Source organism: Nicotiana tabacum, chromosome 6 (assembly GCF_000715075.1).
Source record: "Nicotiana tabacum cultivar K326 chromosome 6, ASM71507v2, whole genome shotgun sequence".
In the NCBI taxonomy this organism is placed as follows: domain Eukaryota; kingdom Viridiplantae; phylum Streptophyta; class Magnoliopsida; order Solanales; family Solanaceae; genus Nicotiana; species Nicotiana tabacum.
In genome coordinates, this window is record NC_134085.1 from 2,885,406 (window position 1) to 2,900,143 (window position 14,738).

The following is a 14,738-nucleotide window of genomic DNA, read 5'->3' on the forward strand; positions in this document are numbered from 1 at the left end:
GATACGCACGTAACGCGCGCATCCAAAGAGTAGTTATTTAAAAGCACGAAGACTCTTAGCAAAAATCGTTCGACTTTTATACCCTTTAAAAATATATCTTACGGTAGATGAAATAGTCATTTAACTATATATATCTCTAATATTTAGTAGTAGTCATTTACTTATTCTCCTAATATAAAGAATAAAGATTTCGAAAGGAAATAAATTGGTATATTTAATTAATAATTAATTTCTAAAAATAGGTAAAATTTCGATCCTGCTTCAATTCCTTCTAGTTTTAGGACTCTTTGCCTAAATAAGAGTGCATTAATAATATTGGACACGAACGACGTTTCTTTCTTCAAATTCCTATCAAGTTGGGACTCCTACTCATGTTAGGAGTAAACCACCGCCTTCTTAAAACCTATTTATTTTTCTCGTACTTATATAAATACCCCCACAAAATTCTTTCACACCTCAAAATTCCTACTACTCTATTAGGGTTTCTTCTTGAGATATAGAAAATATGTCTTCCACCGGTGAACTTGCTTGTACTTACGCTTGTTTGATCCTTCATGATGATGGCATTCCTATTAATGCCGAGAAAATTTGTACACTCATAAAAGCAGCAAATTTGAAGGTGGAATCATACTGGCCGAGCCTTTTTGCAAAACTTTGTCAGAAGATGAACGTGGATGAACTTGTGATGAACGTCGGCGTCGGCGGAACGGCGGCTTCTACCGCCGCTGTAGCCGCTGCTCCCACTCCTACTACTGGTCACGATGCCGTCGCTGCACCTTCCGCCAGTGACAAGAAGAAGGAAGAAGTAAAAGAAGAGAGTGATGATGAGCTGATGTTCAGCTTGTTTGACTGATATCCTCAACTTATAGGCTCTTTAGTATATAGAGAATTATTGCAGGATTATTTTAAGTTTTTAATATTGGGGCTACTTTATTATTATTTTAAAAAATAGTCCATTAATCATAGAACTTATTGAACTTGTAATCAATTCCTTCTCGGTGAGTTTCTGTCTGGTTTGGTTTCGATTTATTTCAATTTTAGAGATAAAGAGGCAAGGATTTAGAATTTCTTGAAGCAATGTATTAAACAATTATTATATATCACTAACATATTTGGAGTTGTGGTTTGTTTTCAGTTCTACATCTAGACAAAAGGTCGAGGATTCAGAGCTGATCATAAACCGCAGCCTTTTCTTCTAGATTCAAGGTCGGAAGAATCGGAAACAGACTCTAAAACGGAACCTTTCTCTAGCGGCCTCTTGGCTTCTTTCTTCTCTGTCTATGTGCATGTGTAATATCAGTTTATTTTGAATGATATAGAATGATCCCAGAATTGCTTTATTAGACTTGGCGATGCACCCTGTTCAGAATCAACTCTTGCCTGAATAGTGCAATTAGTCTCCTTAATTGATAAACAATTTTATTGAGATGTAAAGCCTCGTGTATATTCATTCCAATTAAGTCTTAACAATCAACCATCTATTTATGAATTTAAGTTATACACACGAATAATTTTTGTTTTCCTTTTGCTTTTTTGGTGAACATGTTCAACTTGATATGGATATAGCAACTTGATTACGCCCAACTCCAGTCCTAAATAGGATAAGCGGTCCGAAGCCGAATCCCACAGATAACTAAGGCTATCAACTAACGAGGATAAAGTTGGAGACAAGATAAAGGAGACGTAGATTCTCTTCCGAGCAATTATCACAATTTACTAGATTCTTTCGAACTACGCTGGCACTATTTCACTGCGCACTACGATCATACCAATGTTTCGTTATTCCTAATCCCATCTTTAACCGCGCCGTATTGATTCCTCATATACGTTAGGAGTGATGATGTTCAACAATTACCCTTTTCCAAGCAACACATGATAAATAGGCACAGTCAATTGAGAGCTCTTCAATCAACTGAAATAAGCACATAGTTAAACAAGTAGAGAAATTCAAAGGCTCAATAATATAAAAACGTAACAAGAATTCATTCTCCAAAAGGCTCCATGAAAACCCTAGACAAGAAATTAGCTACTCATGCTAGTATGTAAAAATACAATACTAGAATTCATAACAATCGAAAAATAGGAATAAATAGGAAAAATGTGAAGTTGAATCTTCTCCTTGCTCCAAGCATGTTTTTGCCTCCCTAAAGTCTTCTCTCCCTTCAAAAAGTGGCTAACTATCATATTTATATGAAGTAGGGTTGAGTTTGGCGAGTTTGGCTTCTCCTAATTCGGATTAGAGAAGTTGATTTCTTCTACTTCGGTCCCGGTTTGGCGAAGTGAACCTCGCTTCGTTGTCCCAAATTTCTCTCTTAAGCTTTTCTTCTGCCAATTTTCTCCTATTTGATCCTTTTTCTGCGCAAGTTCGTTCCTGCATCTGGCTAATGGGCCGTCGAACATTTTACTGAACAATGTTCCTTCGACCAAGCTAAATCTGGCAGCATTGGTTGTACCCAGAAAGGGCATTGAGAAAACTGAGTATCTCGTGCCCGATCGTCACGTCGGTGATCCAGTCGATGTTAGGCAAAGGAAAAGAATCCTTATGACATGCCTTGTTCAGATCTTTATAATCCACACACATTCTTAGCTTATTTCCTTTTTTAGGTACTACCACTACGTTGGCTAACTAGTCCAGGTATTTAACTTCCCGAATGGAACCTATTTTAAAGAGTTTAGATACCTCGTCCTTGATGAATGTGTGCTTCACCTCGGACTGTGGTCTCCTTTTCTGCTTAATCGGATGGAGCTTTGCGTCCAAACTCAACTTATGAGTGGTTACTTCCGGCGGGATCCCTGTCATGTCAAGATGAGACCAAGCGAAACAATCTATGTTAGCTGCAAGAAATTTAATGAGTTTTTTCCTTAGCTTGGGAGTTAACCCCGTTCCTAGGAATACCTTCCGATCGGGTAAGTGTTTGATCAATATGACTTGCTCCGGCTCCTCGACCATCAATTTGGTGGCATCAGAATCATCGGGAGCAATGAACGACCTAGGAACTCCGTAATCATCCTCCTCGCCTACTCCTCGCTCTTCTGGTCCAGTCGGGGCCGATATCAGTGATTGCTATTTAATTTCTTCCTTCCTGGTTGGTTCAGTGTTCTTTAATGTAGAGACTACGAGCACTGGGATCACCTCGTCGACTGCTCTTTTGTGGCCGGCTACTCTCCGTAGACCGTCTTGATTCCTCTAGGCATAGGGAAATTCAATGGCTGGTGTAATCTTAAGGGCACTGCCCTCATGTTGTGAACCTATGGCCTTCTGAATAAGGTGTTATACCTTATGTCCCCCTCGATCACGTAGAATTTGTATCTAGGATCATCCCGACGGTGTTCATTGGTAGGGTTATTTCTCTTTTAGTAGTTTCGCACGCCATGTTAAACCCGTTCAACACCCGGACCGCCGGCACTATTTGATCGTGTAACCCCAAGTACTTTACGAGCCTCGATCTGATGATGTTGGCCGAGCTGCCTGGATCAATCAACACACGTTTAACTCGAGATTTATTGACAAGTATGAATATCACCAGGGCATCGTTATGAGGTTATACGATGCCCTCGGCATCCTCGTCACTGAACTAAATGGTTCTCTCCGAGATGTAATCTCGGGTGCGCCTTTCCCTCGTGATGTGTACTTTTGTGTGCTTTATAATTGGCCCCCGGGGGATATCGACCCCTCAAATGATCATGTTGATGACGTGCTGAGGTTCTTTTTGTTCGGTCTGTTTATTGGAGTCCATGTTCCTGAAGTTGTTTTGTCTCGAACACCTTGAAATTCTTGGAGGTACCCACTATTAAACAATTGGGCAACTTCTTCTCTCAATTGTTGGCAGTTCTTGGTTCTGTGGCCATGGGTGCCATGATACTTACACATCAGGTTAGGATCTCTCTAGGTAGGGTCGAACTACAATGGTCGAGGTCACTTGGTTTCCTTGATATGCCCATGGCTGATACGATGTTGGTTGCATCAATAATGAAGTTATACTCTAACAATCTTGGTGCTTCCCTTTCCTCGAGCACCCTATCAAAACCATTCTTGCTCATCATACCTCAGTTATTGGTCCCATGGTCGCTTCTCTTCTCGTTCCTCATAAGGTTATGCCAGGCCCATTTCCCCTCTGATCTGTACTGTATGGTTGATATCGATCTTGGACCAGCCTTGATTCACGATCGACAACTCTCTTAGACCTGTCATCGGTTCTGATGGGATAAACGAACCCAGAAGGGGCTCCGAGTTGGTCTTCCTCGACTTTGATTTTTGACTGGTACCTGTTGTGGATGCGACCCAAGTTACCGCCGGTACTCTAACAATTTTGTTTTAGCTGCTTCAAAGCCAAGGAGCTTTGGGGGTTAAGTCCTTGAGTGAATGCCTGAATGGCCCAATTGTCCGCAACCGGAGGTAAGTCCATCTGTTCCATTTTAAACCTTGACATGAACTCCTTGAGCATCTCATTGTCTCTTTGCTTAACCTTGAAAAGGTCTGATTTTTTGGTCTCAACCTTGATGGCCCCGGTGTGAGCTTTTACAAAAGCATCCGTGAGCATAACGAATGAATCAATGGAATTTAAGGGCAAGTTGTGGTATCATATCATTGCTACTTTTAATAGAGTTTCCCCGAACTTCTTTAATAACACTGACTCGATTTCATCGTCTTCCAAATCGTTACCTTTGATGGCGCATGTTATGAGGTCACATGCTCTTTCGGATCCGTGGTTCCATTGTATTTTGAAATATTGGGCATAAGAAACCTCTTCGAGATCGGCTTTGTTACTGCGCTTGGAGGAAAAGGATTTTGGACAAATTTCTTGGACTGCAGGACTTTCAATATTGGGGGCACTTCTGGGATCTGATCGACCCGGGATTTATATATCTCCAACTTCTTGTTGTCTTCCTCAATTTTCTTTTCACCTGATTCCGACCGTTTGGTTAATGCTTCAAGCATTTTCATTACTTGGGGGCTGACACCGGACTTAGCTTCATGCAGTCTTTCGGTGATCTGCTCATTTCTTCGGGTGTTTTCACGGGATGGTTCGGGCTCAACTCTACTGGGGGCGCGACTTTGATTTTGCAGCTGTGCTATCGCCACTTGTTGATCCTGCAACATTTCAAAGATCAATCGTAGACTGACCCTGTCGCTTTCGAATTCGGGTGCTCCTCGAGCCGTTAGTCGGACTCCTCCGCGAACGTTGTTCTCGGAGTCGATAGGCAAGTTGGCATCGATGGCCACCTGCGATTTAACATCAACTGGGTGCCTCCGTTGGGATCAGCAGGGGGCACCTCACTGCTGGGCACCAGATTGATGTTTTCGCCATGATGGCCAGACTCAGCCTCAACGTTCAGGTAAGCAGACCGAGAATTTGACATTTCTAAGCTGACCTTGTAGACATGTAATTTTTTACCCTCCCCGAGATTTTACATATTTTAGCGTTTAAATATTTAGTTTAGGTCTAATATCGTTATTTTAACTAGTTTTGACTCTTTTACTTTATTTTATCACAAAAATAAAAATTACAAAAAATAATTTTCTTTAATTAGCTAATATTTTATTTAGTAACTTTTGGTTTATCTACCATTCATAAAATTATAAAATACAAATAGCTTTACTTTTAGTATTTAGTTTTACTTTAGTAACTTATTTTAATTAAGAGTGATTTTTATATTTTATAGATACATTATTTATTTAGTCTTCTTACCCCAAAGTTAAAACCCAATAAAGTATGGACCCAACCCCAATCTCCTAAATTCAAGCCCAAAATTGGACCACCTTTTGAGCCCAAAACTCTTAAACCCACAAAAAGCCTAATTTCCTAATAACCCTTCACCCTTAAGACACCCTAAAATGAACGATACCCAGCTTCTTCTTGGGGAACCCTTGGACAGACCTAAGCTGGATCAGCAGCGGATACCAAAAGAGAAGCTAATGCTGCCAGCCCCTAGCCCCATTCCCATTGCCGCCATTCACCCCTAAGTTTCAGCACACATCAACCTAGCACCCCCTCTTCTTCTTCACCTTCATCTCCGCCAAAAACCAGCCGCCCATCATAGCCGACGACCTTACTCTACCTCACAACAACCTACGTCCAAGCCGGAAAACCACCCAAAAATAGTTGCACCGCACCCTCCCCTCTGAAATCTGCTCCAAACATCCCCCTAGGAGTCAGTCGTCCACCCCAAAGAAGACTCGTCACAGAACTCATTTTTGATTTTGAACTTTGTTTTGTTCTCAACTAAAAAAGATATACGCATGCATATACATAGCAGAACAAGGAGGTAGCGAGGTAGTAGGGTCAAGGTTCGACGAGATTTCCGGTGAGGTTTTCCGGTTTAGATCTTGTTCGCGGTCCTATTCGTTCCATTGCTTAGCATTGTCAAATTGTTAAACCATTGAATTCTAGATCTGTTCAAGGTCTATTCCTCCATCTCTTTACTATTTTAGCTAAATTTAATGCTTCCAGTAAACCTGTTAATCTTTCTTTGATATGTTTTGTTGATCCTTGAATTAGTGTTTCGTTTATGCTAGTGAAGCCTTGGTAGAATTTGTTTTGCATTTTTTTCTGGTTCTTTTAATTATTGTTTGTGTGTTTCTTTCATGTAATTTTATATTCGGATGAATTCTTAATAGCTAAAGTAAATTTGGAGTTCCATTAGCAATGCGTCATTAAAAGATAAAGGTTTCGAGGCTTAGGATTGATAATATAGTGATAGAAAATTAAGTTAACAAAGTTGAGTAGGTTAGATGGTTGCTTGGATGTTCGAAAAGTCCTATTCCGTGGGAATGGGGAAAGTCCAAACATAATTAAATTGTTACATGCTTTAATTTTTTTTTTGCCTTGTTATATTAATCGCTAGTAGCATGCTTAGGCCGTCAACATTTGGGTAGGCAATCTTTAGGATTTTTGTTTGATTTGATGTAAGTGGTCGTCCCCTATTAGTTTATATCCAGGGAAATGCCCCGTAGACCTTGTATATATTTATCCGGAGTATGCCCCGTAGTATTTGTATTTGGAGGCCGAATGTAAAAGTTGTAGTATTTTTATTTTATTTTTATTTTTTCGTTATTAGGTGGGGACGACCTCGAGCCCTTTTGTGTGTCTATTTTTCCGTGTTTATTTTTATCTCAATTTGAATATTTTAAAAGCCAATTAGATCATGTACGCAATCATGACCTTCACGGGACTTGGGGAGTGCCTAACACCTTCTCCCCGAGTCAAATGAACCCCCTTACCCGAATCTCTGGTGCAGACTTACTTTTGGAGTTCAATGTGTTTTAAAAGGAAAAATAATTTTAAAAAAAATGGTGACCTGGTACACCGAAACCAATGTCAGGTGGCAACTCTTAAAAACCCTTTTTGAGCTTTACCATTCCTTTTATTATTTTTAAGAGGGTTAGTGAGGTGAAAAAAAGGGGTGTGACATCTCTGACGACTTTACTGGGACGTTGCAGGTTCGAGCTGATACTTGATCTTGTTGGCTTTTAGGTTATTCAGTTGAGGTGTTTGTTTTCTTCATTTGCTTTGTTTAGTTGGTTTGTTTGTCTTATTTCCCGTTTTGTTGCTTATTTGTTTACAGTTTTTTTCTTTATGTGTTACTACTTTATAACTATCATCATTTGCATAACCATGGGTCTTCTTTCTGCAACAAGACTTCCGGAGTACGTTTGAGCGTACACGGCCTTTTCGTGAGTCACCTGTGTCTTTAGGGGGGTTGGCGTGGGAGTGTGGAGTGGGCGGACAACTAGAGCAGCCGCCATCGACCACGTGCCGCCCCGAATTGCCTTGTCTAGTGAACCCTCAACCTTAGGTCAGCTTTTAGGTCCTCCTTATTTGCATCATGTCATTTATAACTAGTAGGACTCGGTCTCAGGCACCGTGTCCCTTTGTAGGAGGCCCATCCAAATTATGTCAAAACGGGCTCATGGCCCAAAAAGACATTTGATCATTCTTATATGCTAAATGTTGCATTCTTTTAGGGTAAGCGGGTCATTTGGCGAACCAATGAGAAAGAAAAGAGGGTGAAGTATAAAGATGAAGCAAGTAGGGCCCAATTATATTTTTCTTTCACAATTTTTTCAAGAAAAAGACAAAAAAAAAATGAAAATAAAAATTCCAAAAAGATTTTGCACTTTCCCATCATTTTCCAAAAAAATTAAAAAAAAAAGAAAAAGAAAATCCAAAAAGATTTTACATTTTCTATCATTTTTCAAAAGACAAAAAAATAGTTTTCCCAAATTAGTTGTATTTTTTATCCCATATTCAATCTTCCCGAACTACGCGAACCTGATTCTCGTCTTTTAGGACGGGATACGTAGCCAGCCCACATAGGTTCCGGTCTTCCTAGTGAGTTTTAGGTTTTTGGCTTCGCGGGGTCTTAGCCAAATCTTGCATGTTTAGCCACATTTGGCCACATCGGCCATTTTTTGCAGAATAGGGCAATTCTCTCAAAATAGTTTGTTATTCCATATCTTAGAGTCTTGTGTCTACAACAAGGTATCCTTTCAGTTTTAAGATCCATTCCTGTTGAATTTGCATGTCTAGCCACTTTTGGCCACATCGACCATTCTTGCAAAATGGGGTCATTTTCGCAAAAGTGGTTCATTGATCCATGTCTCAGAATCCTGAGTTTGCAACTAAGTGTCCCACTACCTTAAGGTCCGTCCTTTTGTGTTTGCATCTTTAGCCACTTCTGGCCATATCGATTATTTTTGCAAAATGGGGCATTTCCGCAAATTAATTTTGGACCTGATATTGGGAGTTTGACTCCATATAAGCCTTAGTGAGGCATTTTCCATATCTATGAGATCAATCTTGTTGAGTTTACACTTCTAGCCACTCTTGGTCACATAGGTTAATTTTCACAAATAGCTCAATCGTGTCTTACATGTGTCCCATAGGAGGTGTTGTGGCGTCGCATAGTGTCTTGAATCGCTAACTCTGTTTGGTCTTGTTTTTCTCATTCAAGTATGGATCAGTGTACCAGAGCTCGAGCATGACAAATACCCCAGGACCATTGCTTTCAGAAGCTGCTTAAAGATACTTTTATGTTTTGAGTTTGTCATTCATGTTGTCTTCTACTTTCTAGTCTTGTACAGTAATATCGAGTCTTTTGTTATATTACTTCCCATTTTGTATTTGAAAAACCCAAAAAAAAAAATTAAATGAAAAATCCAAAAAGATTTTTGTTTTTAGTTTATTTTGTCCATTACTTTTCCAGAACTACGCTTGATCTGATTCATGAGAGACATGATACGTAAGCAACCTACATAGGGTTCGATCGAATCATTATAAAAAAAGAGGAAAAAAAGAAGGAAAAAAAAAGAAAAAATTGTGGGATGTGAGAAATGAGAGGAAAGAAAAGAGTGACAATTAAAAAGAAAATAGAGGAAGGAAAATGAGCAAGACAAGAAGTACTATAAAAGAAAGAAAAGAGAAAATTGAAATGAACAAAATTGGGATGATGCCAAATGACCTTGTGACCCTCGAAGTCATTCTAGAACAGTTAATTGTTGATAGGGGGCATTGCACGCAATGTGATATTTCTATCTGATAAATGCCCTAACGATAACATGTTGGCTTTGTTTTTCTCCTCTTTGTTACTTTCATTGTTATCATAACAGAGGGTGGTTAGTTTGTGGCACTTTGACGATTCATCCATACAACACAAGGTCAAAGAGCAAGGTAATTATGGCTAGCAAAGACTTGGACACAGGAGTTGTAGACTCGCCGAAGGAGATTGTTAAATCAGAATCAAAACTGAAAGAGGAGGTCCGAAGGTTGAAACATCAGATGGCGAAAATGTATCAGGCCTAGATTAAGGGACATCCTCCACCTTTATTCCCTACCAACTATACATAAAACAATGCCTCCATTCCACCGCTATCCCAAGCCTAGATGCCCAATACCGTTGATTTTTCCCTTCAACACGCCCCGGGCTTCACCCCTTACAACTCTTACCCCGATACTTCGTCCCAAATTTTCCATGCTCCACCAGCCAAAACAACCTCATACCCTGCTAAAGTTTAGGAAGCCAAATTTACTTGGGTCAACATACTTTGTGGGAAGATGCGTGGTGATAGGGAGTATGAGAATCCTCTTGGGAACTTACTGACTGAAGTTAATGATATGAAAATTGGTGAAGGTCCCAGTAATTTTGATGGGCAACCAAGTGGCTAAGATGTCGAGGTTGGTAATTGGAAAGACACTCCTTTCTTGGCTAGCTAGAGAGGAGTTTTGGTGGTTTATTTTGTTGTCATTTCTATTGTCCGGGTTATTTCAGGGCTGTAATTCGGATATTGTCTTGTGGCTCAAACCCTTCTTCTTCTTATTTTTCCTAGTTTGCTTAGTGGTAGTAACTTGTCTAGTGTTATCTAGGATTGTTCCAGGGTTGTAACCCATGTATATTTTGCAATCTCCTGTTTTCTGTTAGTTCTAGTCTGTTTTTGTTTAGGTCACTTTTCCTTTATAGTTCTTTTCATGCTGACTCTAGTGACATGACATGCATGCATAATTCTCAGCATGGTCTTGAAATTTAGTCTAATCATGAAGCAATGACATAGTTTTGAATATAATAAAAAGATGCATTTGAGGAAACAATTAAAGATTCACGCATTCTCAGATAACCTAGAGCTTGAATTGAGTGAAACTAAGGCAGTTAGTCTGGAAAATCAAGAGGTTGATAAGAGCATATAACAAGGGAATGTCTCTCAAGTAGTTTGAGGTAGATCAGTAAGTGCTGAAATACATTCTTCCACATCGAGATAATGTTGAGTCAAGTCTGCTTCGAAGTGGAAAGGATCATTCATTAGGACAAATGTATTGCCCACTAGCATTTTTTATTTGTGTTGATGCCATCAACAGATACTATGTATAATTTCTTTACTTATCTTCAATTGTATGTTTGTCCTTGGCATTTTTAAAGTTTGGTATGACGAAGGCATTTTATTCTGCTACCCAAATACTTTTATCTTTTTCTACCTCTTTTGAGCCTTAATTTGTTTTGTATCATACCCCTCTTTTAGAATCAGAAGTAGAGTTAGTAACTAGAAAAGAAAAGAAAAAGAGAAAAAGAAGAAAAAGAAAAGAAAAGAGAAAAAAAGGAAAGAAAAGAAAAGAAAAAAAAGGAGAAAAGACAAAAAAAGAAGAAAAAAAAAGAAGAGAAAAAGAAAGAAAGATGAAAAAAGTCAGGTCAGATGTTTGAACTACGTTCAACCTAATTCTTGTCACCTCAAGATACGTAAGCAGCCTTACAGTTCGGTCACACCAAATAAAATATTTCATAATCCCCGAAGTTAAGAATGGGGCAGTTTTTCTTAGAAATCTCATGAAAGCAAAAATCCAAACAAAAAGCAAAAATAAAATAAAAATCCCAAACTCCAAGAAACTGGGGCAAAAGTTTTAATTTTGCCAAAAGATCTGGTTCCAAAAGTTGTAATTTTGAACCCTTTCATCTTAAATTATTTTGAGCCTTCATGCAGCCCTTTCTTTCCAACCCTGTCCAAAAGCCTACATTATGGTCCAAAGAAAGACCTTCCAACCAATCTTTGAGGATGTCAAATAAAGTGTGTGGTAAAAGTAATACCCTATTCTCGGCACAATTAGAGACAATGATAAAATGAGAGGGTCTTATCGGTGAAAACCATCATGCGCACCGTAAGACGACGGTGAGTTGAGAAAAAGAGCAAAATGAGATAGGCTTGATGGTAAAAGACCAGCAGGGTACTACAAGTCGACTGAGGATTGTGGATCAAATAGGACAATTGGAGCGTTGAAGCCCAGTTTCACAATTTAGAGATATAACACTAGTTGAAGATTAGACTCGCTTGACAGATCAGACCGCTTAATCCAAAATGCATGTCTTGGTCAGTGGAGATGGCCTTCAAATCAGATTAGTTTTAGTTTATTCTTTTTCCTGGGTAAAAATATTTTCTTGTTAGATGTTATCTCTTCTCGTTTTTTCCCTTATTTTGTTCCTCTTATTTTGTTTGAGTCCCTTTTGAGTTTGTTTTTGTCAAAACAAATAAGAAATGACTTCAAAATCTGCTACCAGCTTTCCAATTGTGCAAAGCGGAGTCTGGCTAGCACGTCAAAGTGGCATAAGACAGGAAAGAGTAGTATGCGCACTGAGTGGGTGGCAATTGGCGTGCTTTGGGATTCATGTGAAATACAAAGGTTCGGTATATGTCAATTCATGGGAACAATGCAACAGATAGAGGGTATTGGGTTTGAACGGATTAGAGGTATTTTCTGTGATAAGGGTGACAGAGAAAGTGGTTAGTCAATAAACAAGCAAGGTCTTTCAAGTTGAAATCAAAGTTATCGTGACAAGTGCAAGAGAAAATCGCCCTCGTAGTCAAGGCCACAAACTAACTACCACATTTTAAACTCATAAGTTTTCTTTGTTTGAAACGAGAACAAAGCAGTGCGAGCAAGTTGGTTCAAAAAAAATAAAAAATAAGAAGAAGAGAAGAGTCGACAAAGGGAAGTTTCTCAAATCTTTGCATTTATCTGTCTTGCTAGTGTGCATAAAATGTTGTCATAACTCTTCACATTTTTCTCCTAGGATAAAAGTCCTAGTCTGATGGATTTTCCTCCCAATAAAAATCTTAGTCTGATGAATTTTTCTCCTAAGATAGAAAACCTAGTCTGATAAATTTTCTCCTAGGATAGAAATCTTAGTTTGATGAATCTTTCTCCGAAGATAACAAAAAATGACCTAGTCTAATAAATTTTCTCCTATGATAGAAATCTTAGTTTGATGAATTTTTTTCTTAGGATAGAAATCTTAGTCTGATGAATCTTTCTCCTAAGATAACAAAAAAGGGGACCTAGTCTGATGAACTTTCTCCTAGGATCAAATCTTAGTCTGATAAATTTTTCTCCTAAGATAGAAAACCTAGTCTGATGAATTTTCTCCTAGGAAAAACGTCTTAGTAATATTTCTCCTAAGATAAGAAAACCTAGTCTGATGAATTTGTCTCCTAGGATAGAAATCTTAGTCTGATGAATCTTTCTCCTAAGATACCAAAAAAAAAGACCTGGTCTGATGAACTTTCTCCTAGGATCGAAATCTTAGTCTGATGAATTGTTCTCTTAAGATAGAAGACCTAGTCTGATGAACTTTCTCCTAGGATCGAAATCTTAGTCTGATGAATTTTTCTCCTAAGATAGAAGACCTAGTCTGATGAACTTTCTCCTAGGATAGAAATCTTAGTCTGATGAATCTTTCTCCTAAGACACCAAAAAAAAGGCCTAGTCTGATGAATTTCTCCTAGGATCGAAATCTTAGTCTGATGAATTTTTCTCCTAAGATAGAAGACATAGTCTGATGAACTAAATCCTAGGATAGATATCTTAGACTGATGAATCTTTGTCCTAAGATACCAAAAAAAAAAGAAGAAGAAAAGGAGACCTAGTCTGATGAACTTTCTCCTAGGATCGAAATCTTAGTTTGATGAATTTTTCTCCTAAGATAGAAGACCTAGTCTGATGAACTTTCTCCTAGGATAGAATCTTAGTCTGATGAATCTTTCTCCTAATATACCCATAAAAAGAATAAAAGAGACCTAGTCTGATGAATTTTCTCCTAGGATCGAAATCTTAGTCTAACGAATTTTTCTCTTAAGATAGAAGACCTAGTCTGATGAACTTTCTCCTAGGATCAAAATCTTAGTCTGATGAATCTTTCTCCTAAGATCAAAATCTTAGTCTGATGAATCTTTCTCCTAAGATAACAAAAAAAAAGAAAAAAAAGGACCTAGTTTGATGAATCTTCTCCTAGGATCGAAATCTTAGTCTGATGAATCTTTCTCCTAAGATAACAAAAAAGGGGACCTAGTCTGATGAACTTTCTCCTAGGATCAAATCTTAGTCTGATAAATTTTTCTCCTAAGATAGAAAACCTAGTCTGATGAATTTTCTCCTAGGATAAACGTCTTAGTAATATTTCTCCTAAGATAAGAAAACCTAGTCTGATGAATTTGTCTCCTAGGATAGAAATCTTAGTCTGATGAATCTTTCTCCTAAGATACCAAAAAAAGAGACCTGGTCTAATGAACTTTCTCCTAGGATCGAAATCTTAGTCTGATGAATTGTTCTCTTAAGATAGAAGACCTAGTCTGATGAACTTTCTCCTAGGATCGAAATCTTAGTCTGATGAATTTTTCTCCTAAGATAGAAGACCTAGTCTGATGAACTTTCTCCTAGGATAGAAATCTTAGTCTGATAAATCTTTCTCCTAAGACACCAAAAAAAAGGCCTAGTCTGATGAATTTCTCCTAGGATCGAAATCTTAGTCTGATGAATTTTTCTCCTAAGATAGAAGACCTAATCTGATGAACTAAATCCTAGGATAGAAATCTTAGACCGATGAATCTTTGTCCTAAGATACCAAAAAAAAAAGAAGAAAAAGAGACCTAGTCTGATGAACTTTCTCCTAGGATCGAAATCTTAGTTTGATGAATTTTTCTCCTAAGATAGAAGACCTAGTCTGATGAACTTTCTCCTAGGATAGAATCTTAGTCTGATGAATCTTTCTCCTAAGATACCCATAAAAAGAATAAAAGAGACCTAGTCTGATGAATTTTCTCCTAGGATCGAAATCTTAGTCTAATGAATTTTTCTCTTAAGATAGAAGACCTAGTCTGATGAACTTTCTCCTAGGATCAAAATCTTAGTCTGATGAATCTTTCTCCTAAGATCAAAATCTTAGTTGTAAGCACGTGATTTTTGCCCAATATGAGAAATACT

At 38.3% G+C, this 14,738-nt stretch overlaps 1 protein-coding gene across 1 annotated transcript; it reads left to right on the forward strand.

The window, feature by feature from the left end:
- The first annotated feature begins 350 nt into the window (after positions 1-350).
- On the forward strand, positions 351-1,341 carry LOC107804372 (large ribosomal subunit protein P1-like). Its single transcript, XM_016628261.2, has one exon. It carries the CDS (start codon positions 506-508, stop codon positions 851-853), a length of 348 nt encoding a protein of 115 aa, XP_016483747.1. The 5' UTR covers positions 351-505; the 3' UTR covers positions 854-1,341.
- The last annotated feature ends 13,397 nt before the right edge of the window (positions 1,342-14,738 follow it).

Excerpts from the sequence above, each read along its gene's own strand:
- LOC107804372 (XM_016628261.2), top strand. The coding sequence starts at position 506 with ATGTCTTCCACCGGTGAACTTGCTTGTACTTACGCTTGTTTGATCCTT.